Source organism: Buteo buteo, chromosome 1, assembly GCF_964188355.1.
Source record: "Buteo buteo chromosome 1, bButBut1.hap1.1, whole genome shotgun sequence".
Taxonomy (NCBI): Eukaryota; Metazoa; Chordata; class Aves; order Accipitriformes; family Accipitridae; genus Buteo; species Buteo buteo.
This window is the reverse complement of record NC_134171.1, coordinates 36226552-36252869: the sequence shown is the minus strand read 5'-3', so window position 1 is coordinate 36252869 and position 26318 is coordinate 36226552. Positions and strand designations below refer to the sequence as shown.

General features: G+C 36.0%; 1 protein-coding gene and 1 long non-coding RNA gene across 6 annotated transcripts in view; one reads left to right on the top strand and one right to left on the bottom strand.

Annotated features, from left to right (window-relative positions):
- The window catches only part of LOC142030905 (uncharacterized), a 115881-nt gene that overhangs the window by 8612 nt on the left and 80951 nt on the right, over positions 1 to 26318 (top strand). The gene's annotated exons all lie outside the window — the stretch shown is intronic.
- PDLIM3 (PDZ and LIM domain 3) lies at positions 349 to 25641 on the bottom strand. 3 transcript variants are annotated; one of them, XM_075027371.1, is made up of 8 exons: positions 25374 to 25633; positions 19717 to 19868; positions 17955 to 18039; positions 11388 to 11455; positions 7775 to 8038; positions 4392 to 4519; positions 3150 to 3261; positions 349 to 2315 (listed from the first exon to the last, which is right to left on the bottom strand). In XM_075027371.1, the coding sequence occupies exons 1-8, from the start codon at positions 25464 to 25466 to the stop codon at positions 2126 to 2128; spliced, it is 1092 nt and encodes a 363-aa protein (XP_074883472.1). In that variant the 5' UTR covers positions 25467 to 25633; the 3' UTR covers positions 349 to 2125. The 3 variants fall into 3 exon arrangements, with proteins under 3 accessions (XP_074883472.1, XP_074883482.1, XP_074883491.1); XM_075027381.1 differs by lacking the exons at positions 7775 to 8038; positions 11388 to 11455 and adding an exon at positions 11888 to 12075 and having other exon boundaries at positions 25374 to 25641; XM_075027390.1 differs by lacking the exon at positions 7775 to 8038.

The window sequence follows — 26318 nt, the reverse complement described above, 5'->3', positions numbered from 1 at the left end:
TGGTATCAGGTCATGTTCTATGACTTTCTTTTAACCTAACCGTTCTTGTATCTACATATCCGAGAGTTTCCCCACATTTACAATTGGTATGTTTGGCCTGTTAAACAGAGAGCTGTTTTGGGTCTTCAGTTTTGAAAGCATATGATCTCATTCAGTTTTAGAAAGCTAGTTTTGCCCAGATTATATACTCAAATGCCTAATACAAAAATTGTGTTTCATTCTTGCCAGTGGTCTGATAAATCTGAAGCATACTCTTCTGTCAGGCTGAAAATGCCAAACTTCTGTTATTGTCCAGTGGCTTGACACACTTTCTCTTTTTTCATAACAGTTGAAAAGAAATACAGAATCTTTATCGTATGTAGTAGATTTATTTTTACCTTCAGTTACTCCACAAAGAAATGAACATTAAGCAAATATTTTAAAACACCGATGACATTTTAGGTTTGTAAAATAGACATGTGCACTCTCACTTTCAAAAGGATTTTCAGATTTATTTTTTGGGCTTTAACGGTGGAATAATCTAAAAGCTACACATAGCCTCCATGATATATGAGGAGCAGAATTATGTTTTGTGCCCAAAAATAATTCAGGAGCTAACCTTTAAAAGGGTGCAACACTTTTTTATGTCTGCTTTTGATATGCAGACATAAATTATAAATGCAGTGACACACACATTTTTAAAACATTTAAATTCTGAAATAATACTTTAAGACATTTTGAAAAGTCTTTGAATATGTGGACATGGTATTTCAAGCTTTGGGACTCATCTGAATTTTTAAAAGATATTTAAAGTATATACAAATTCTTATTTTGATCCCATATTCTTCTTACACTTTAAGCTTTTTATATACTTTTCCCATTCTGCAATGTAAGATTGTTTGCCACTGATTTGTTAATTTCTGCTGGTCTTGTAGACTTGATACAAATTTTGTAGATTTTTCTACTTTAAAGTGGGTTCAAAATACCCCAATAAATCATTTATGAATTACGTTGATATTTTTTGCAAATGCTAAGGTTCAGTTTATCAGTCAGGTGTATATGCAGCTGGCACCTACCTGAAAGCAATGTAGCCCTTAAAAAGTTTCAGAAATTGATTTAAAAACTGTATTCTTTCAGCCTTTTTTTTTTCCTTAGGACTTCACCAGGCTTTTTATAAAAGATCTTTCCTTTGCATATTTTAATTAGCATCTATTTTTAAAGTTGTCCAAGTTTTAATTTACCAGCAATAAAGATATTATGATGATATTTCCCCATTGTTTCTATTATGAAGTTGAAAGATGGAGATGCAAAAAACCCGTACCATTTTATGCAAAAAAGGTTTTTAAATTTACTTTCATTCTTAATTTGCAGTGAGTTCCTATTAGTGGTTGTTTTTCAAAAAAACAATGTGTGTGTGTGCTTGCCATAGAACAATTTTCTGCTAAGTGATGTGAAAGCTGATTTCACCACAAACAATTAAAACAACATAGAACTTGTGTTTTGCTTCTTATTAAACAGTCTTTATTATTCTAGCCATTTTATTGTATGACTTGGTATTTATTCATTATCACAGTTGCTGAATCAGAAAATTAAGTCAATATAACCCCAAATTCAAAGCAAAGTAAGCAAAATCTATTTTTGGCATACATTAATGGTAGTTGAAAAATAGATGGTGGAAGCAGACATGAACAACTGCTTGTTTTGTAGTATCCCTGTAAAATAGCTGCTTTTCTAATGATCTGTCAATTTTCTACGTTTGTTAGGGCCCAGCCTGTAACACTGATGGCTTTGTTGTTTGCACAGGTACTTAATTTATGTTAAAAATATCTTGATTACAGCACTTATGTATATGCTGTAATAATAATGTAATACCTCAGCTGTTTCACTTTTTTTATTCCAGTACATCTGTTTTAGTTTATACTTAATTGAGTTATATTGGCAACTTCAAAGATAATATTTTAGCAGAATTTTAGTGGTATAATGTTACTGCTGGCTAATAGGGACTTCCACCTTCCTCAGAATCCCACAAGAAAAAGTTTAAAAGCTGCTACTTTGGAATCAGGCGGAAGTCCTGACACTTGTACTGCAGTTCTAAGCTGTTAATGGCTTTTTGTGTGCATGCATATATTTCTGTGTTAACGTAAGACTAGCATTTTGGGTAAACGGTAACTGCTTCATATCCCTCTGGTGGCCTCATGCGAGCTCGTGCATGAGCCTCACAGTATAGTTGGCCCTCTACAAAGAAGTAGCCTTTTTGTTTCAGGTTGAGATTGCAGTCAGAGCACACAAAACATTCTGGGTGCCGGTATTTATCACGTGCCTTCACCACTGTTCCTCTATGGGGAAACAATGAAAAGAAAAAAACAATTAATTCATATGAATTTAAAGTGAGAAGAAACTACAGTATGACACAAAGTAAGTTCTAGGTATTTATCTTAAGGCTCTTAGGTTGTTCATCTGGTGGTTTTGCCAACTACTATATAATTTAAGGTTGGAAGCTGAGTTTGAGTAAGTTACATAAAATGACATAGAGGTGATCACATGGTTCAATAGTTCGTTGGAAAACCAGAGTTTGAAGAAACATGTTAGTTTGGTTACAACACAGAAAGTACAGTCTAACCTATCAAAATGGTGACAAAATGAGTTTAAAAACCACATTTCTTTTCCTCACTGACTGTGTTCTCTGAGCTCATCATTATCTGTGTTCTTTGCTGAAGTTAGTGATGTCATTCAGATAGAAATGTGGTAGTTTTGAAATAGGCCGAAGAGAGCTTTCTGGATACTCCCAGTGGGTTGGGAGAAGGATGCTTTACAGTACCAAGAAACTTTTGAGAATTCACAGCTTGAGACAATGCAGCACAGGTAACTGCTGGTGTTGTTATGTATGTGTTAATGATTGACTTGCATAAGGTCCTGAGAAATCTTAATTAAAGCCTTGATGGTAGATCATCAAAACTGAAATCATCTGTATCAAAAGTGGATGAGGTATAGGTTAATAATTTGGCATTTAGAACAATGTGTTTTTATATCTCCATTCTCTAGAAGCATTTCTCTACTGATGCAGGCGGAGACCAAGACCATCACTTGGAAAGCATTCCTGTAGTCTGCGGTGGTGTTTGGGGACATGTGCTTGAACTAGAGATTTCTAAAACTAAAAAGAAACAACTTACACAATCCCATTCCCACACTTGTCACACAGTGGCACTTTCTGGACACCAGGCATGGCAGTAGGTATCTTTGTCACAGGTGCTTTCACACTTCTTGTACCCGTGGGGCGTCCATCTGAGAAACAAAACAATCCTGTTATGTACAGGCTGATATAAAAGCATCTGATGCAGTTAAATAATTTTCCTGTAAATACACTTCTGGTTGTATTTACAGGCTTTCACTTATATCACCAAACAATGAAGTTTCTCTATACAAGTTTAGTGGCCAGATTCCACCTCTTTGGAATTGGGAAAAATATTGTGTAGCTGTAGCCAAAAAGCAAGTACAAAAGTTATTATATATATATATTGCTCTCTGTCTTGTAGACATCATCTAATTCTCTGATAGTAGGTCTTGGGTATAGCAGGAGAGGGAGGAGGGTTTGGCTTTAACATAGCAACTTAACATAGTCAAGACCTATTGTTAGAAAGCTGCTTATTTATATAACTAACCCTACAACAAATTCAGAAAGATTAGTAACATGATATGAATACAAAATTATAGCAAAATACAAGAAAAAGCCAAGCAAAATACCACAATGATATATATATATATACACACACACAATTAGATGCATTTATCCCTTTTCTGGTAACTATTGAGATATAAAAATTAAAATTATAAATATTTATCTCTTAGGTTAATTTTGGTTGTATTTTATTCTTTACACTTACTGTAAATATAACAAACTTGCAGCCTTTAGTAATGTTATTTTCATAACTTCTTCATTTGAAGGAAATATGACTGTAAATTATATTGTTCTCTTCAATTTTTATTTAGAATGAAGAGGTGATGGGTGAAACTTATTTTAGGAGTTGGTTTAAATTTCTCTTTTCCTGGATGTGGAAGAGAGTGTTTTCTTTCTTGGTATCATGAGTATATGCAGCTTATCCCCAAAGTTCACTTGCATAAAACTTTTTATCATTCAGTTAAAGTCAACTTTCTACGTTAACAATCTTAAAATCTGAGAAGAGATTCTGAAAACTGTGATTAACACCCCCATTTTATTCACACAGGAGATTGCTAGCTATAAAAGCAAAGGGGACAAATATTAGGAGGCTAGTGTGCTATCTGTAAGATTCAGAATGACTTGGGCTTTCAGAAATTCTTACAGCTCTGATCTCTCATATTTTCTTCTCAGATTCCCCCTTCCCACAAACATTTAAAAATGCTTTGAACAGGTAGAATATGTCATTATTAACCACCTTCCTCGGAGACTAAATTCTGGAGCACCTTAAAGGAGCCAGACTGGCGAGGTTGACTGGGCTCCTCCTGGTTGGCATGCAGCATCTTGTACACGTCAGACTGAGGAACTGAGTTGGGAGATGGGTCACTGTATCACAGGGAGGAAGAGCAGATAAAGCAGTTTAACAAACATAACTTTAAAGCAATAGCTCTACCAGGCATAGAATATGATTCAGGAAACAAACATAAAGACAATGTGTTTCTACAACTGCTGAAAGACTCTTTCTTCCAGGTAGCATTGCTTTATATAGCCTCTTCTTGATCTAAAAAGTGCTGGAAACAAAATATCTGTGCAATTGTTACAAAAATAAATCTACAAACTCATGAAAGTATTTCCATAATTACTGTTCTGGCTGTAATGGCATTTGGAAGTAGGCTGGTACCTGTGTTTAACCTCAAAGCAGTTGCATTCCTGTAATCAACTGCTGTAGTACCAGGTGCTCTTTGGTACGGTATCCAGAAGTTCCATTTTCTCAGCAACGGGGCTCAAGAATATTGTTAAAATCACAGCTCACATCTTTACATAAGGTCAGCCAAAACCTAAGTAAACAAATCTTTTGGGGGAGTATCATGACATGAAGTTGTTCTTCCTTTTCTAAGTTGGCTCGATCACTAGTTAATATAGTCATTATTTGGCTTAGATAATTGTTACTTATTTAACTTACGGAGATGACAAAGAGTGAAGTAGGTATTGCATAGTAGTGAGCATTGTAAGGTTGTCTTGGTTTTGGCTGGGATAGAGTTAATTTTCTTCCTAGTAGCTGGTACAGTGTGTTTCGGATGTAGTATGAGAACAATGTTGATAACACACTGATGGTTTAGTTATTGCTAAGTAGCGCTTATCCTAAGTTAAGGATTTTTCAGTTTCCCATGCTCTGCCAGCAAGCAGGTGTACAAGAAGCTGGGAGGGAGCAGAGCCAAGACAGCCGACCCGAACTAGCCAAAGAGATATTCCATACCATAGAACATTGTGCTCGGTATATAAACTGGGAGGAGTTGGCTGGGAGGGGTGGATCACTTCTCGGGCATCGGTCAGCGAGTGGTAAGCAATTGCACTGTGCATCACTTGTCTTTTCTTGGGTCTAATTTATCCCTTTTTGTTACATTCCTTTTCATTACAATTATTATTTTTGTTATTATATTTGTATTATAATTATATTTTAGTTTAGTTTAGTTATTAAACTGTTCTTATCTCAACCCATGAGTTTTACTTTTTTTCCTGATTCTCTCCCCCATCGCACTGGGAGTGGGGAGGAGCGAGCGAGCGGCTGCGTGGTGCTTAGTTGCTGGCTGGGGTTAAACCACAACAGAGGTGAACACTGATGAATGGAAATTCTGTTTCTTAATTTAATTAGAATGGGACACAGCTTACTTTTTGTAATGCCAATTTTATGATAAAAATACAAAGTAAATTATTGTCCAAACAACAGCTGATGGTTGAATTTCCAATGATCCATGAGCCAAAGATTTTACTGAGAATATTTCATGGTATTTTAAACTGTGATGAATATTTTAATTTGATCATGATAACTAACATCCTAAGTAGTTGAGAGGAAGAGTAGATGACTATATGCACTGGCAGAAACTAGGCTGAACGTGTGGCATCTGTAAATTTCAAACTGCTACTGGGACTAATTAGAAAGGTCCAAATTTACTTCAGTGAAGTCTGTTATCTCACTGATATACACATAAGTGTCCAGTTTAAATTTTGTGTTACAACTGGCCTCCTACTGTCTGTTAAACTTTAGTTGCTTATTTCTAGTGGAAACTTACCTAATTCCACAAGGAACCGGACTGGGTTTTGCTTTATATGGTTTGGTTTGTTTCACAGGGTAGCATCTAAGCTGTCAAATGGCTCTGTAAGAGCAGCGGCAGTTGGGCAGTGACCCCTGTTGTTTGTGTTAATTGTTTGCATCTTCATCAATCAATAGATTTCTCCGAGCCACCTTTAAGCTGGTGAAGAAACTACCACTGCCTTGTCACAAGCTTTTAATGAATTGAAGATGCTTATTTACAATTCTCACCAATGGCTACTTAAACCCTTGATTCTCTCCTCTTTACTAAAATATTTATGAATGTGAAACAAGTATAATACAATTATATACAGAAAGCAAAAAACCAGACACAAAGGAGTGAGATAACACTTCTAAATGCATACATAGTGAAAACCAATCCCACAACAAAAGACATTTCAAACCTCTGTAGAAAGTCAGTTCTCAAACTGGGAATGCCACAGGCATTTGTGAAATCTGATTACTCTGGACTTAATCCACAATTTCAGAATAAAGAAAAAGCAAATTTTTAAAAATTGTTCTCTAATTGTTGTGATTGAGGATAAATATTCATGCAGTAGAGTAACATCACTCTGCAAAAACTTCATGAACTACAGTTTTCATCAGATAGGGTGAAGTTAATACTTCTATATAAATATGATTTTTATAGTTAGTAACAACCCAATTCTGCAAGGTGCTGAAGAAGGCTCATTGGTGCCAGTGATTATTGCTTATTTAAAATATTAGTAATTAGCTTTAGTTTACACCATACGTATTATGAATTATTAACTTAAGTACAGTTGTAAACCAGAAAAATAAGTTACCATTATGCAAAACTAAAGATAAAGCAATGTGAATGATGAATTGTTCCTTGAAAAAAATGAATAGTGCTTTAAAACTTTTTATTGTATAATCATCGTTATCCAGATACATAAGGTTCCCACCTGCCTTTTAGTCATTGCAATGGCTAAAATTCATAAGTCAGAGATAGATTAGTAGGCCTATGAAGTCAGTTCTGGCTCTTTTTGGACAAGAGCTAGTCGTACTGAATGAGTCGTCCTGAATGGGAGTTAAATATCTAGAACACTATGAACATCTACAAGATTTCCTAAACTTTGTAACCTGAATTTCAACAGTTGAAATAAATTTTAGTTACTAATAGTAAATTATTAATTATTAATAAGAATAAGTTATTAAATGGTTATTAAATTAATAATAATTATAATAATAAATAGTTTTTAATTTTGGAGGGAATCAGAATCTTGATTCGGAGTGGTCAGTCAGCTAATAGTCCAGGTAGTATCATCAGTTTTTATTTATTAGCTACAAATACAAGATTATGTCCTATGAAATATTTATTTGTAAATTCTTAAAGACTCCTTTAATGCTTTGGGTTAAAAGTCATAAATTACTAGTATTTTAAAGAAAATATGGAATGGCTTTAAATGACAGGTTCTCTGTTACCCTTTTACCCATTTTCAGAGAAACAGTGTGATATTATTAAAGCTCATGATTTTTGGTATATTCTAAACTTGTATATTCATAAATATTAAAGATACTGCTCTAATTACCTTATTACAGGTGTTTCCCCCAGAGCTGTAGAAACTTGGCCTTGCAGTGTTTCCATGATATTGTCGTCTGAGTACAACTGCATAGGTGTGTTAAACTGAGCGTGTACAATCTTGACACCGGGAAGCTCCATCTCCAAGGGAATGTTAGGGGCCATCTTTGACACTGCTTTCAGCTCGGTAGGGCAGATAGAGCTAACCGTGCTAATTGAAGAGGGGGTACTGCGTCCACTGCCACAGTCAATTCCTGAAGGAGTGCTGCATCCACTGTGTTAATAGCCAGATTACAGAAGAGTGTGCAATGCGTATCAGATTATAGAGAATAAAGACAAAAGTACAGGAATATGGTGATGTTAACAGGGCTGAAAAGAGTAAATAGAACAGATACAGAAAAGCAAAAGTATAGAAAGTAGAGAAAAGCAAAAGTATGCATATTCACTGAAAAGTATTTTCCTGCAAAAAGTATCAATGCCAGTTATAAAGCAGTCCTTAAAACTCTGGCATGCATTTTCTTTAAATATAGTAAAATCTCTTTGATAGATTGAATAATTCAGAACATAATATTACTTTACATTTTCAATGCTAGATTTTATTGAGGATTAATTAAGCCTCCCTAAAATTCTTTGTTCTAGGTGAGTAACTCTTAACATTTACAAAAGGGTAGCATACAAAGGTTATGTGAGTTGTCCATGTCAGTGACAGAAAAAACACCTGCAGTACTGGAATCCTAGTCGCATCATTCCAGTCCTGTACCTCACAACCATCTCGGTCCACAGTTGAAGAGACTACTATCAAGTAGTGTAAAATAATGGGTGTCACAGTTCTTAGATTTCCTTAAATTCTACAATAAGATACTTATTAATCTTTTAAAATTAGTTTAACAATGTATTTCTTTTTTTTAATATTTGTTGAACATTTCAAAGAAGAAAAGATACTAAACCAGCCAGGCTTACTTTTGCATTTCCAAATTACAGTGTTTCCAGTAGAATGTAAAGTGGTCCTTCACAAGAGCAATGGATATGTATTCAGAGAATTAATTTTACTGCTTTTGAAGTAGATTTTACATATAATTTATATATAATAAAAAAGATGTACAGTTTTTTAGAAATATTAATGTTGCTTGATGTTACTGAAGTAAAGTTACTGCACGCCAATTTAACATCTCTGGAAAAGGATTAGTAAAACAACGTGAACATTAAGCCCAAAGTCTTTTTCAGTGTCACTATTTTTAATACTTCAGTCTTTTCTCCATGGCACCTCAGAGGCTTTCTTTGTTATGGGATATTTCTTTGTTGTTGCTATGTAACAGCACATAACCCAGGCTTTCCACAGTCATTGGTTACCATTTATGTGATATTCAGAGCTATCAGGGAAATGCTTAATCTCTTTTCATTCAACCTGCATATCAGGGTTGTGGTTAGTTCTTTCCAAGCTGAATGATTCTGTGGAAACCTGGAAGAATACTCTGTTTCCCATTCTCATAGTTCAGTACTCTGCCCAGTAGCTACTTTTGGGTGGAGAAGACGACCCACAATTCTCCCTTTGATTCAGAGGTGAATTTGTGTAGGACCACTTTCTCAAAAATGGAAAGGGAAATATATACTCTACCATCAAAGACATATCAAAAGAAAGCTAATTCCAGAAATGGTAGGCAAGCCTCAAAACAAAAGTACAGTTCTGCATCATCGCCTAGCATGAGCCAGCCAAAAAATTCACACGGGGGCAACTTATAAATTTACAGTCTTTTCTTCTAGGAGAATCAAGACCACCTTTAGATTCTGCAGTAGAGTAAGTTTTGTCAGTGCTGATAGTGTTAGTAAATGGAAAGTAGCAGGAAAAGGCTAGAAAAAGCACGACTCTTGCTATGAGCAGCCAAGGTAATGTTAAAACAGAATAAACTATAAATAAAGTATAAATAAAATATAATTATACATTAAATGTAATTTCCAGGTAGTTTTGCCAGAGTAAAGTCCAAAATTGTGGCTAATGCCCAATCTGTTAGCTCAAACCCACGGTCCATAATCAGTTCTTCTTTTAGTCAAAGTCCTCAGCTGTCTGTCCTAAAGGGATATTTACAGTCAAGGTTGCAGTTTGGTTTTTGCTGTGTTTAGCAGAGGGTAAATATCCAGCCAGACTGACAAAAATGTAGCAGACAAACAGTGTGACAAGCAAGGTTTTGTTGATGTAACACCCAGTGTCAGAGATTCTGCAGTTTGTAAACACAGACTTCTCCAGTGCTAGAACACCTGACAGACCTTGCCCAACTAAAGTTCTGAAACTTGTCACATCACTGTCAGGTTAATTTTTGCAGGTTTTTTTCCCCCATCTGACATGCTGGAAAATGGCCATATACTTCAATATTTTCACAGAAAATATTGTGTAACTCAGGTTTTTGAACTAGGAGATAAGGCTCTTGATACGCTCATTTGAATCTCCATCAATCTGATTAGGTACCTGTCAATGGTACCTAGTAGTCTAAAAGCCAGTTTAGGTACAGTATGTAAGTGCTGCCTATGGTTAGAGGCCATGCATGTTTGCTAAGGACTGTTTTGTCATTTATCCTGTATCAGCATCAGACTGCAAGGAGAGATGGGCACCTTTTCTCCACTGTGGTGGCGTTCTGCATTGATAGTTCTTGTTCGCAGAAGGATGGGACTCCATCCATCTTCTACAGTCTCCTCTTTATCACTCAGGTGGTTGAAAAATTTAACACATCTCAAAACTGATAATCCATATGAGATTGTCCTTTGTACACAGGAATCAATTATCATCCTGTTTTTCTGGTCTAGTTTGTCACACTTAAATAAGTACAATCGGAACACAGGCATTTTGAACTTTCAGAAGGAAATGCAGAACACTAAGTCCACTGGTAAGAAGTGCTACTGCTAGAAAGGATAAAGGGTAACATTAGAATGTATTGCATCACTCATGCGCTTTTGAGCTTCCTTGCACTTTTAGCCACACAGTTTGCATTGTTTTTTCCTCTCTGTATTTAATAATGTAAATAATAGTAAGTGAGGCAGTTCATCCCCAGTTATGATAGAGGAATATTACACTAAAGTGATGGATGTAAATATATTATCTTTTCTGCATTTGGGAGCTTTACACCTCTGTGGCATCAGATAGTTCTCCTATTTTAGCTCTGCATTAGGTTGCCTTCTGAATAGAGGTCTGCTGAAAAGCAAACTTAAAATCTCTGAATGGCCTAGATGATAACTTATATAACTAGCTATCTTTTATTTAGCAAGTTAACAAATTACATGTATTTCCATTTGGACAGAAGAATTTCGAAGTGCCATAGATTTATAAGTATACAATATCTGGTGCTACGCTGTAAACTGAATCAGGTTCATGAATACAGTTACTTCAGACTCTTATCAGTGTAACTGAGATGGGAGTGTGGACCTGCTTTCTTTTGGAAATAGAAATTTGAATTTCAAGCCTGATCTCTGCAAGTCAGCCTTTTTTTTTTTTTTAATTTATTTCAGTGTTAGGCTATATACTACTATGAATAAATTTCAAATGCATCAGTATGTTTTATTAATGTGAATGGTGAGTATCCATTAAAAAATAACATCATGCATCCAAATCCAGCACAGCACTCAGAGTTTATAACCTGCTTCGGCCTGAGACTATGAAAGGTTTGGGCCGAATATTATGCTTGTGTTCAAAGTAGTTCGTATCCTGTAAAATAAAAGAGGGTTAAAATAACTTTCTTTGACCTACAAATGCTTATTGCTAGTTAAAAAGTAGCTAACAAAGTTTTAAAATTGTAACCGTGTTTAGTTTGTACATTCCTGGTACTCAAAATACAATCACATTAGTGTTCAGAAACATTCAGAGTAAAGTGCAGTTGTAAGAGAGAAGGATGACGGTAGGTAGTGTTGCAGCCCAACACAGAGGGCAAATTTTAGTTACCTGCAGCATTGCTACTACAGAGCTGAATGGAGAGTTTTCTATGTTGGAAAAAATTGCTTCATTTATCACCATTTTTTTGGATAATCAACTCCTGATTATCAGAAAAAAACAGCAAGAGCTGGACTTTTAAATTGAAAACAGAACAGATAGTGATATACCACGAATGGCCACATATTATAAGTAAATACCAGTACTCACTTTTGCGATGAGTTAGGAATGAGACCCCTCAGTTGTCCATGAAGTGCATCTTGAATATTGCCAGATGAATACAGCCCAATTGGAGAATTATAGGAGGAGCTCACTACCTGTCTTTTGTCATCAATATTTGCTGCTGCAACAAAAGGCTGGGCCCTTCTGTTGTGAGCTGTACCAATAGGCTTGAATTCCTGTACATGATAGGCAGACAAAATACACAAAGCTACAATGCACACCAAAGCTAGTAATGAGTAAAACTGACAACATCAGTATTGTTAATCTCTGCATGTTTTACTTTTGTGACTTTGTTATTTTTGAACTGGTGCAAGCATGCTATATTTTTCCATGAATTTTCTATATGCTACTTAAGCCATACACATTCAGAGACTAGTATTTTTCTGCTTCAGGGCAAACAGAAGGCATTCCATGTTTGTAAATAGTGTGCAACTGTAAGAAGAAATGGGAGGGATGAATATTATAGTAATCTGTTGTATTGTTCTCTAGATTTTGCACTGTTAGCATCTTCTTTTAGAAACATTCCATGTATAGTTAGCTTCATTGCTTTGCTTTAGTGCTAATCTCTGCCTTTGCATTTTTGTCACATGCTGATGGACTCACAAAAATGTGAAGATTTTATTGTAAATGTCTTGCCTAGAAAGCACATAATTTTTAACACTTCTTTTATGGAAATAGTCTTGATTGTACATCAGATCAAGGATATTCTTCAGAATTTATTCCATACTTTGAAGCATACCTGTGCATCAAAAATTGTGGTGCTGTATAATTTAAAGATAATGTGAAATCATCATAAATATGTAAAACCCAGAAATGGGTAAATTGGAAATCATTCTGCCTATGTTTGTTTATTTCTGGAATACGATTTTGTTTATTGTTGGCCCAGATAATTGCCTCCAGTTGTAGAATTCATAGGGATAAGATCTGGAAACAAAATCTCTGATGACCTTTCAGATAACTTAAAATGTTCTTCTGTAGTGATTGGCCAGGAACAATAAAGACTGTTGACTGTGTGAAAAATGAATTATTTGTGTTGTGCATATTTAATACAGTCTCCTTTGAGTCCCGGTCAGCTCAGGTCTGGTCCATCCCTAACCCAGAGAAATATGGACTTTGGAAAAAATAGTGTTGTCATCTGCTGAGTTTTTTTTTTTTTCCCTTCTGTGCTCGTGGGTGAAGAATGTTTGCTGCTGTAGTCCATCACCTTGTCCTGATGTCCTGCAGAGCTCTTCGGAGACAGTGCTGCGAGAGCACTTGAACTTCCATCCGTATGGAATAAAAAGCTTTTGTTCCTAACAAATAGGTTTCTACAATTTGAATTGGTCTCTTCTTTAGAGACTGGAACTTGCAATGTTAAAATAGCACAGGACATAAATACTTCAATTTTCATAGAAATCTTTGCCAGTTCTCTGATTTGGCTTTGGTTTTGAGTGTGATTGGTGTACTAGAAATACACCTGCAATACTATAGACCATTCCTGTACTTATGTTGCTATCCCACTGTGTCATATGACCTATAGACAGTGTAAGTTCTGATAGAGATTTATTTCAAATTGTCGAAGCTTGTATCTTAGGTACAGGAGCCTTCGGCTTAATCACTGTGTACAGTATATGTTGTCTGGTATTTGCTATCACATATTTTTTAATGGTGGCACACCCAACATCTTCAACTTTAAAATTACTCAGGTGCAGTTGTGGTCTTTCACTTATGTGTTGCATGCTACACAAACCAGTCTCCTTGTTCCACTAAATAAAACTGTAAACAAAGTGTTTTGTTTAATGCAGAAATGCCTTTTTAAGATTACCTTAGCCTTTAAGAAAGCTAGAAAAATTTCCAGTTAGAACAAGTACAACATATTACCAAAAAAAAAAAAAAGATATTTGAATGCTAAAATCCACTGAATAAATCAAGATAAGAAGAGCAGATTAGATAAGCACGGACACATTTTTGACATCTCTAGATTTTTGTTAATTCCCCAGAACATTAATTCCTTTCTCAGACAGCATCAAGTCTCTGTTCAAAGTTTTGGTGAATAATTTTTAAAAATTATGAAAACCTGAATGTGAATTGGCCCTTTGTTTTAATTTAAAACAACAGTTTCAGAAATATAATTAGAAACAGACCTAAAGAAAAGTCATGGATATATAGAATGTGCAACCAGAAAATGCAAACAGTAAAAAGCAGTTTTATTAAATAAAAATGTTTAGCAGCACTGCACTGTAAGAGGCTACTGAAAGCAGCAATCAGATAAACAAGCACAAAGATTTTGCTTGCAGTTCCTTGTTTCTGTCTGATAGAACTGGGTTGCAGTTAACAAAATGTATTAGTAAATGGAAATAATCTACTAGTGTTTAGGATCATGTCTACTTGATAAATGATATTAATGTCAAAGTATTTAAATTTTATTTAAATCCATGTATGATACAAAACGAACAAAAACAACCATGAACATTGTAATTTCATCCCCCTTTTTTATTTCTTGTTGACAAATGAACAGCATGGAAGACATATGGCACCATAATAGCATGTTTACAATGTAACAGTTGTGAAACAAGTATTTGCAGTTAGTTAGACTTAAATTCTGTTTTCTTTTTAATTCATCTATTCATATAAAATATCAGTGACAGAACATACAGCAGCAAAAATAGTCCAGCTCTTGTGTTTATTGGATCTCATTGAATCTGTGAAAAGTCCTCCTTTAGTTCAAAAGCTAAATGAGAACTGGAGGTTGTTGAAATTCCTAATCAGGAATATTTGAGAATTACAGCATTTCATTTCTTAATTTTTTTCCAGCTGACTGATATCCTTTTTGCAGGGCTAACTACATTTTTGCATTGATACAGGTATTGGGAATAGAATGAATGTAGCCCCTAAAATCTGTAGAAGTGCACCCAGCACGGACCATATGATGGCATTCCTTGGGGATAATTGCTCTGACGGTACACAGATGTTTACATTTTGGAGGTATCATGTGACTAAAATCTTTATCTCTGAATGCTGTTATGGAAGAGGGGGTAGGTCCTCAAAATTAGACTATCACAATTATAGTGTTTCATAACTTGATTAGAAGTGGTAATAGACTATAAACTTACTTTTTAGAATAGTGGGTTGGGGTTTTTTTTAGATTTTTATACTTATCTATGTGTACAGTATATTTCTATCTCCCAAGAATGTATAATGTCTTTCATGGCCAAAAGCCTAGCCACACTGAACAAAATATTCAGGCAAAGATAGAAGCCAAAAAGAAAAGCCCAAATAAAAACAATTCAAGAAATTCTGGTAATGGAAAGAAATTCATTTTAGATGAGGTTAAAGAGATTGTAACAGAAAAAATTTACAGGTCATAGTATTGTTTTACACTGACAATACAGCAGAAAGGATTTTAAAAATAATTTTTAAGATACAGTTTGCCATTTATATTGTTTTATTTTCTCTTCTTAATTATATTCTTTGGGAACTTTATGTTCTAAATTGCTTTTATACAGAATACGATGTGATTGTATTAGTAATACTTCAAGTAGTCTATTATTTCCTATTATTTATCCATCATGCTATAGGTTGCTCCCGACTAACGAAATTAGGTGGCTGGTTTTTATGTGGGGTTGTGTAGCTTTCAAGAGTGGCTCTCAGTCAGCCACTTACTGCTGTAAGTTATTTACTAGAATTGTTGCCTCAGTTTCCTCTTCCCAGAGGAAAAAGCAGTGAGAGCTTTCATTGTGCTGTGACAATTGCCTATACAAATCTCCAAAGGACTCTTTGGGGATGCTCACCCTAAATGCAAAAGTTTGCTACGGTGTAAAGGTCCCTTGTTCCATCGCTGCAGGTAGGCACAGCATTTAGTTGTTTATCAGTTTTCACATAACCATCTCCAAGCATCTGTAGAATAATTTTCATTCATCGACGCTAAAGTAAGCATTCTCTGGCCAAATATTTGGCCAAATTGCTGAACAATTTAAAATATGTTATACTTTCATTTATAACTATCTTTTATTAGCTTGCAAACAGAAACTAGATACTAAGAAGATTGTGTAAGTCTTCATCTATTGTTGTTATTTACTTGGTTTATAATGTATTTTAAATTATTGACTTACACTTGTGAAACTTTCTTAGTGAACTTTAAAACGTCTTTCTGGCAAGAGTGAAAAAAATCTGACTACATTTATAACATCTATGACCTTTTGAATAATTTTAATTATTATATAAATGGAGGAAATGCTTTTTATAGAACTCAGTGATCTTCCATTTCTGCACACCAGTTAATGTATACAATACTTTTGGATAAAAGGGTTTTACATTTGAAGTAACACTATATTGCTTTTGGATTTTTCTCCATTTGTCTGGGCTTCAATGCCTTTATTTATTGTTGGACTCCAGCAAACTCTAATATGACCTAAACAGCACAGGTTATAGTTGTGCAATAATTTGTCATCTGAGGTTAAAGAAACTTTGATGTTGTACTGTTTTCACTACTGGTATACACACTGCTGGGTCTTGTGTGTTGTGACTAAATATGCAGTAAAATTTAATTTAAAATTACAGCAATTGTTGGAAAAAAGGCTATATTTTTTTTCCACAGGGAGATCAGGGTAATGGATGTTCTTGGATGGAAGAATTTAATCTAAAATGTAAATCATCCTTAGAATGGTTTAGCATATTTGTTTATATGCATTGCTACTTTTCTGGGGCCTACTACTTATTAAATATACTCAGTAGTCCTGATTTTCCTAGGAAGGAAAGAGAGAGAGGTACTGAAATGAAGAGGTGGGCTGTTTAACCTAGGAGAAACAGTTTTTCTGATTGCCCAATGGAAACTGCTTTCAATAGTCTGCCAAATAGCACTTAATGAAATCTTGTGATTTATTTTTAAGTAACTATCCTTTTTAGGAATGCAGCTTTCATGCAAAGGGATTACTCTCCTGTCATACACGCCTACATGGTTTTCTCTGTAGCTTTTCTAGTGAATTTGTTTCATTGCTGTTTATGTGTATCCTAGCTATTCCACAAAAATATGCATTTCAAATGTTTTTTTTCTTCACTATGCTATCTCCTACTGCTGAAGAGGTTATGTTATTTCTGATTAAGTTTGCTGTATCACTTAATGCAAGTTTTTAGATTGGAAGGGAGAGAACTGGAACACTGAAATGCCATATTTATGTTTGGGAGTGTCTCCATGAAAACAGAATTCATGGAAGTATTTATTGCCTAGGATTTATTTAAATGGAATCTGCACTTACGTTTTGTCTAGGATAGCACAGAATAAATACTTTGGCATACTTGCTTTGATCCTGGCCTTCCAGGATCAGCAGAATGCTCTTCCCTCCCCCCTCTTGAGAGAACAGCAAACATTCATGTAGGTTAAAGAGGAACGACAAAAGAATAAAGCACTAGTTGTAGACAGTAGCTAGCTAATTAACTATATACAATACAGACACTTCAGCTCATAGGATTTAAATTGATTGGATTCGCTTTGGTCATATACAAGGATCAAGACTTTGCTGGTCAGAAGTAGTGAATGGTTCGATTATTGATCAGTATATGGGTTTTGTACAAATTTGTAACTTTTAGGTTCTGTGGTGTAGTATAAAAATGTATGGAAGTAAAGAGATGCAGTATTAATGGATCTCTCTATTTAACTGACTGTTACATCAAAATAACTTTTGTGATACGAGTGCATTGCTTTTGTACTTGACATTTATTCCTGATTGAAGAACTTCCTTGTATGATGAAGAATCTCTAAAGCAACTTAAACTCTATTAGCATAAAATGAGTTATTTTCTTTCCATAATAAAGCTATGGTGGTATGTACAGTTTCAAAGAAAAATGAGAATGTGTTGTCACTTGTTAATGTTTTGTTTCAGTTATAGCTGAAATATAAAAAAAATCCAGTCAGATAAAAAGATGTTCATACATATCATAATTGTGATGGTTTGTATTAGCTTAAACTGGCAGATAATGGATGAAGTGCTATTCAAAGTATTTTAATGACCACAAGGGAGATCATTTAGAGTGTAAAAAGGTGAATAGAAATGGTTAAGTAACTTTCAACAATTCATACCTGTGGTTCAGCTTCCAAATTTATCTTGAAGGGATGTGCTTTGCCATCTTCTGAAACTTGTGGGGACCATAATTTAGTTCCTGCCCTAGAAGGAAAGAAAGAAAGAAAGGCAGAATTTAAATAACTTGAATTCCTATAGAGTTGTATATGTTCCTGTAAAATATAATGCAGCTTGAAAATTTTCAGTTTGTTCTATGCTTTTAAAATGTTTTAACAGAAAACTACTTTAACCATATATAATGTGTACTATATGTAAATAATATATAAAAATGTGTTTACTTTTTAAAAAACTATGTATACTATGAACAATGGAAAATAATTTGTTACTAGTTAGCACATGCAAAGGGAAAGGGAAATTAATGCCTTTCTGACCTGAGCTGATGAAATTTTTACAGTTTTGGGTTTTTTAATGGTTGACAGAATGAATGTTGGGTCCTCAGAATATTTTGCACAAATAAGTGAATATTTTAGTAGTAATCCTAAACCAGAACAACATCAATTTCTTTTTTTATGACCACAATATCCATGCAAAGTCTGCTTTTCAGTGTAGGAGGAACGCAATCTAGGTATGCAAAGTATATGTGCAATTGATTCTTTCAGTCACTTAGGCAGAGATAACGTGCAAATATCAGTTACAATTTTGTTTTCATCGACAAAGTGAAATTTGGCAGCTAATTTTAAAATAGTGTAATATTAATGTTAAACATTAATCTAGGACTGCTTGTTATATAAATACAAATATTTAGCATTTAAAAAATATGCATGTATTTCATAGGCACAATTACACTTATATTTTGAAAATTGCTTCCTAAGAGAGCTGCTGAATGGCATATACCAATCTGTAACAGAACCTAGAATTAACTGTAGGAATTTTTAATGGTGGTGTGTGCTCTAGTAATTTGACAATGCTCCTTTCAAAAAACCGCCAACCTTCTGTATTTGGAAAGAAATATTGTGGTCAGCTGTAATAAAGTGCTGTGCCTCCTTGAGAGCCTCAGGTCAGTCAGAGCCATCTGATTCCTGGAGGCAGCTGAGAGGGTGTGCTAGGTGATTCTGATTAAAGGCTGAGCAAACTCTGTTGGGAGGTGTGAAGATGGAGGTTGTTTCTGTTGCTGGCTTTAGTTGGGCAAAATGAACACAAAAAGTTTCTGGGCTCCTGCAGTTTAGGTAAGAGGGTTTTTTAGTTTTGTTTTGGTTTTAACATTGCTTTGAGAATCCTGTATTTGGTCTAATACATTGTGACCAAAGAGGTTGGCTTTAAACCCCCTCCTTTGTTACTCCTTAAGAAAGCCTGATGTGATGTTGCTTTCCTTAACTGGGAGGATATACTCGCAGCTTTGTCTGTGATTGGGAGCAGGAGGCAATGATAAGCACCTGTGGCTGAGGGAGTGTTAGAGCAGAGAGGTAACTGAACAAGTGACAGCTAGCTGAGCTTTTTATTCTTTCCCAAAACTATGAAGAACTGCTTGTTTACAGAGAGCAAACGTAGGACTTGTAGAGTCAGCAGGGACAGTACAGGGGTACAGTTCACAGCTCAACAAATGTGGTGAGTAGCCTGAGGGGAGTCATCTTGTGCCCATGAAGAAGTGTTCTGGGGAGTCTTGTGTGATCTGGAGTTGGTGAGGTAGGTCTGGGTGCTTGTTTTTTAAAGGATTTGTGAAATTCTTAAAATTATTTTAAATAGTTACACTATATAATAGTTGTACCGTATAATTGGTTGGGTAGTATCTTCTTTCACAAGTAAGTGGACATGTACACATACCTCTCAATTTTCAAAGAAAGCTGATGTACAGCTGCTTTAATTCTCTCTTGGGCATCGTTATGTGTCATGTTCTCTGTGCCTAGACCATCAATAGCTACAATAACATCACCGGGGCACAGGTTGGCAGCTGAAGCCTTGCTTCCAGGTGTAATCTGAAAAAACAAAATTTAACTGCTTAAGCACCACGTGTACCTGAAAATTGATAGAGAAAATAAACTTCACCATGCTTCCCTATTTCCTATGGGGTTGGGGAGGGAGGGAGGGAGGGAGTGGGTCTGTAAACAACTATATGCTGGCTAACAAAAAAAGTAAGTTCTTAGTTTTGCCAGACCCTCTGTAGTTCCATTGTCAGATCACCACATAAATGCTTTATTCATCATAAATTCAAATCAGATGGAAACTATCTTCACACTTCTGCATTAATTAGTTTCCACTCTGATTTCTGTAGTTACTGTAACTTGTCTTTGAATCTTCTGTCTCAACTGCCATTGTGTAATTTGCTTGAAAAGAAACAGTTAAGTTTTTCTCTTGCAACTCCAGGCAACAGCAGAAGAATAGAACTGCTAAGAAATTGTGCTACTTAATGTTCATGTGCGTGATGTGCCATTGACTGGCTGATATAGAAAGCCACTTGTGCTCTTACCACATTTAAGGACAAATACAGCAGTTAGTGTGTTTCTGCTAGCCTGGTCTCTCATGTTGTGTTGCTAAGTAATCAGAAATATGCTAATAATACTGAAATGACATTTTTCTCTTTATTCTTGTCTAATCCAGACCCTGAACTCCTTAAAGTGCTTAGCTTTAAGTCGCATTGCATGTGAATACCAAGGGCCCTGATCTTTCAAGGTGATCTGTGTGGCAGAATTCATACCTCACAGAAATGTACCACCGTCAGTGACATTCACAGAAATAGCTCAAAGCTTATCTTTCTCTGCTTGCTTTTTTTTTGTGTCTTGTTGATAATCTTCTACATCATGGTTCAAATAATTGAAATGCAATATAATTCTGTTTTAAAATAACTATTGCAGAGAGGCCATGACCTTAGATATTACTAAAGCTTGTTCTAGAATTGCAGGCCTTTTTTTCGCAAACAGGTGACTTGTCATACCACCACACCATTTAAAGAGGCCTTTGGTCACTGAGTGGGATTTAGGTCCCTTAGGTGTGTACTGCCATTTTAGGTGACCTTTGATAACCAAGACAGCAACACGAAATTGATGGATGTAGCACATAAGCTTCTGGAATTCAGCTCTTCTGAAACAGCAGAACAAAGGGGACAGGTTGATTCATCTAAAATAACACTAGCTGCTTTTTTTAAGTAAATGAATCCCAGTGTGGAGGACAAAAGTGTCAATATATTCTTATTTACAAGAGCAGTTCTCTGATCTATGCCATGTATGAAGTAAAAAAGCTATTGGAGATATTTTTTTTGTCACCATGGGTTTGGCTACAGCCAAAGCAAGTGCTATCTCAATTATTAGAAGTAATTAAGTGTTAAGGGGGACTGGAAAACATGCTGTGGAGGTGTTCAACTCTGGTGTTTTCCAGTTTTTCAGCAGAGGCTTTTACCCCCTCACCCTCCAAAAGAATGGACTCGTGTAGTGTGTGCTTAACAAAGTCTTAAGGTGCCTGAATAATCTGTTTGAGTATGAATCGAGGAAGTTGCTCATAAATTCTAAGTCTGAAGTCTCCAAAATACTCTGTTTCTCAAACTTCAACAGCTGTTAGTATAAATTAACTACACTGAGACCACTTACATTACTGTAATAAGACAGGGGCAGAGGTATGACCATGCTTCTCCCTTTAACCTGGAACGGCTCCTGACTTTGCTTAGCATGTTGTAGATGTGTGGAATGACAAACTGCAGCAGGATTCCTAGCGTTCGAGTATGACTGTTAGTGCTCTAATACCCCAAATGGGCAAACCCAGCCATTCTTGGTTCCCTCCAAGAATAACCTTGCTTGAATAACCCTTATATAGGTTACTCGGTAGATTATGCTTTTTACATGTCACAACAAATCCTCTGCTTTATCTGTGGCATACTGCAGCAATGTACTGACGTAATGATTCTGCCTTATAAAGTAGCATATCTGTCTAGCATGGTATGTTCCCCTGCAGCTGTGCTGCTAGTAGGACCTAACCCATTCTGTGTTGCTGGTAGTAATGCAAAATCCCTTGGATTTTCTTAGCATATTGTTACCAGCTGCAGCGGTACCACTATGTGGTTCAATGGGGTTACCATTGTTTGGTGGGAGCAAGGAGGGAAAGGGCCGGGAGTCTGTATTTCCTATTCCTTAGCTGAACTGATTATTGCCAGGCTTCTGGGATATGTCTGTTGGGCCTTAACACCTTGATGGGGGTGCTGAGCTCTACCTGCCCCGGCCTTCTGGGGTGCAGAACTACCTGCCCTTGTATAATCCTTTCCCTCATCTGCTCTTCCTGGGCTTGATGGAAAGAGCTGGAGATCTGCTGCTAGGATGGGGTAGGAGGAACGTGGCTGGGTGCCAGCTCTTCTCTCTTAATATTTCAGGGGGGAAATCTTGACTGTTGCTTATGGGGAAGAGAGGCAGACAGACAAAAGTACTGCAGCCTACGTTTTATAGAAAGGGACCAGGTTGTGCGTTGCAAGATTACACCACATTGTGGGTATAATACTGATATTGTGGGTACCTCAGTAATGTAAGTAATACTGTTTCTTAAGGAACTTAGTGACACATTAAATGTGTATTGTGAACACTTAGAATCGTATTATGACTGTAGTGTTTGTTGCTTGCTCACTCTGGCTTCATGAGGTAGATTCTGCAGTGCTTTGAGAAAATTTTTGCCTTTCTCTTCAGGACATGTCTGTATGGCACACCTGTTGCTCCTGTATCCTAGGTATCTCAGATTTGGATAAATACAAGGTTATATGTTGAGTATTCAGATGTTGTCAGAGACTAGATAACTATTTAACCACATGAGGGGCACTGTCTCCTATGAAAACTTTGAAGAAAACCTCTCTGCATTTGTTAATAGACTTATGAAGCTCATCATGGCACACCTTCATAAACATTTCAGGTTCTGTGTTTTCTAAAGAGAGTTATGCATGTCTGCAGAATGGCTAGATATAAAATTGAGTTAATATAAATACTTGCATTGTGACCTGTAAAGGTTTATATTAAAATAGAACTTAAATCTAGAGTTGATAATATTTCACCCTTCCTTCCAAACTCTACAAGTTTCAATTGTTCCTGTAATGCTTTATTCAATATGACTTAAATTCCAGGATTGCATTCTTCTAAATGCTTAACCCAAAAGGTTATCTTCTGGTCAGAATAAACTGAATTATTCAGTTTCATTAAGACTAGGTTTTTTATAAGTTTAATTGATGTAATTTCTTTGTATCTATGTAAAGTTCCAAGGATTTCAAGACATTGTTTCATTATTTCTAGTTAATTCGTTGTTTCTGACCCTAATAGAATCTGAGTATGTCTATTTTTAGTCCCCTCCTGTTCTTCCTACTTTCCCAGTGATTATGATCTGTGGGTTTTGCATTTGCTTGAAATGGTCAAAACAACAGAACAAATCGCAGATGGGTTTTGGAGATGACATCTGTTCTTTAGACAGGTGGATGATGATCTCTTATGTTGTCTGTCTCTCTTGACAAGTCCTGGTAAAAGCTTTCTCTTGTTGAACAAGGACTGTAGCCAACCAAACTCAACACCTGTCCAATTATTTTATTCAAAACGTGTTTAAAAATAATTTCTAGTTATTGTTTTAATGGCTAATAATTTTTTTCTTGTCAGGACAGTTAAGCCAAATGTGAACGGGCTGCTGGTGATACCTTTTACAAAAGGAATACCTAGGCCCCCAAAAGCAAGGCATATGGATCTTGCAAAATATTCACTACTACTTAAGGAGTACTGCATGAATACTTATGTAGGGACTCTTCTAAATGTATGCTTCGGCAACAAAAATATTAAACAAATCTACCATTAATATTCTTGAATGTGAGCTAAGCAAACTTAAACATGCCATTTTTCCCTATAGATACTACAATTCAAGTAGAACTATGAAATAAGATTTTGAGCATTTCTGTAATATACTAGAAAGCAATGGCTTATGTCTTGTGAGGCATTTGCTAGGTATGAGTCAATTGCAAACTAATTTATTCTTTAGAAAGTTACATTTATAGTAACGTCCTTTGTTATTGCAGTTTTAAACTTCATTGCACTTAATCTAAACACAAAGAAAATACAAACCAGACACCGCTAAAATATTCATTAGAGATAATGGAAACTTTTTCTTTTGAAGGCCCATAAAAGGCAATGAAGGCCCCAAAACATACAGAGATTTTTTTTTCTTTTTAATTCAATGTTTTTGTCTCCTGTTTCTCCAAAGGCTTTGCTGTGTCCTATGAATATTTGTTATGAAGCTACATACAGTCAAATAATAGCATTCTGGTTTACTTCTGTTTAAAATAAGTAAAATATTTTATGCTTATATGAATCTGGAATAAGTGATTAAATGAAACTAATTTTTACTAGTATAATATGTGAAAGGTTGGTCCTTAAATTTTCTGCGGCCTCTTGTTTAGAAGCATGTTTACTGCAAGGCTTCACCAGTGGTATCCATCCTTCAAGGCTCTTGACGTTTGTTTAATACCAGGCATAGTGTATATATTGAGTCATAGTGCAGGGCTTTTTAAAAAAAAAAAAAAAAAAGGCATTGGTGGTTTGGAGGCTCATGGAGCACACACTCAATGTGTCTGAGGTTCTGAAAAGCAGCAAAAATATAAGAACTAATTCTAGTCTGATGTGCACTGAACACAATTTTCAAAACATACCAATTATCAAAATACGTATCCTGCGTTTTGAGTAGATCTATGTCTGTAAATGCAGAGCAGCAGACAGTGTTTTATATGCTCCATTCATTGAGTAACTGGTTCCTTAAATAACTTACAGTTAACAGCTCAAGATCTATGAAAAAAGGAAGGCTTGAATTCTTGCCCTTTATTAGGGGGGTAAGGTAAATAGGCTCTTTCTAAATATGGCAGAAAACACCAAAGAACTATCTCCTTCGTATTCAGGATTGGATAACTTTCTAATAATTCACTGATTGAACATTCATGAAAGTGAGAACTTTTACATATGTAAAAAAAGGCACTGTTGCCTTTGCTGGCAATAATCAGGACTTGATTTAATTAAATAAGAGTCAGATTAATCTTGTAAAGTTGGCACAGAGTTTGCAAAGCAGAAACTTCCAGACGTGAGGAGCTGCTGCCAAGCAGTCTTCTCCCCCAGTGATCACAGAGGCTGGTCGTGCAAATGATAAAAGTGGGGTCTGGCCTTTAGTAGGCTCGAAAGTAATTTTCTCATCTGAATGCCTGGGGAAATCACGACAAAGATTTTCTGCAGCCAAGGCACTTGAATTTAATTTTTGAGGCATAAGTAGAAATGCGGTTAAGGTATTTGAGACCGATGAAACGATCCCAGAAACATGTCACGCAAAACTTGTAACAACTGTTAGCATTCAGCTGGCTCTCCTCAGAACTAGCAGCTACTTGCTAATCTACTCACAGCTTCATCTGCATCTCTGAACTCCAGAAAAGTAAAGGGCAAAAATCTGCAACAACTTAAAAATGTAATAAATAGAAAGGAAACGGAAAGAATACATACCCTGGTTATGATTAAGGGTTGGTTAAAATCTATTCCTCCCGAGAGCCTGAATCCCCAGGGTGCCGGTCCTTGGAGAACAACATTTTGTGGCATTGTGGATGTTTCTTTTTTTTTCCTTGATTACTGTCCTTTTTTCCTTAGGTCTGTGTGAGGAGCCAAGCTGTCGGAGGAAGGGTGCTGTCAGCAGAGCACCTGCCGGACGGGGCAGCCGACCCTACACACCTCCTAGGAACTTTTACTCGTCCCACAGCTGCGGGCACTGCACTTATCCCTGCTTTTTGGGTGACGTCAGCCAGTCCCTCGGCTTCCCCTCCCACAGAGGGGAGTATCGGACTCGGACAAATAAAGCCTGAATGCTGGAAAGTTTACAACAAATACTTCAGCTTTATCTGCTGCTGCAGCGTCCCCTCAGCCTGACGATCAGTGAGCTTCAGGATGCAGTGTCCTGGTTTCTTAAAGCAACCCTGTTGCTCATTTGATATCATGCTGATTGCATTGCTGGTGCTTTTTTCAGCAATGCACTGCACTGCTCTTGACTTTGTACACAATTCTGTTTCATGTAAACAGAAATACCGATAGGGAGATCCCCCCCTCCCCCCTGCCTTTACATCTTGTCTTATTTGCAATGTAATAGTTTATTGCACCAAAAAGTCCTTCCAGCTCCCTTCAGCTGAGTTTTTCAGCTACAGTCACTTGAGACCATGGCATGCATCAACTCTAATGCCTTGAAAAATCTGGACTGATGTCATGCATATTTCTCATACTGAGGAAGAGAAATGCAGCATTAGTTGATGATGTCTCTTCTCCCTGTAGAAATCTTAGCTGTGTTTAAGGTACTTGCAGATACCTTCTGTAGGTTGTTGGTGTTACTGAATAAATACTTTGCGTTCCTTTTGGTTTTCTTGCATCAGCTTGATTAGCTTTATTTGGACTTCTGTATCCCTT

Coding starts and splice junctions, on each gene's coding strand:
- PDLIM3 (XM_075027371.1), bottom strand. CDS start 25,466: ATGCCACAAAATGTTGTTCTCCAAGGACCGGCACCCTGGGGATTCAGG. Junction 11,456..17,954: donor ATTTGGAAGCTGAACCACAG/GTATGAATTGTT, acceptor TTTATTTTACAG/GATACGAACTACTTTGAACA. Junction 2,316..3,149: donor AAGTGTGGGAATGGGATTGT/GTAAGTTGTTTC, acceptor GTTTCCCCATAG/AGGAACAGTGGTGAAGGCAC.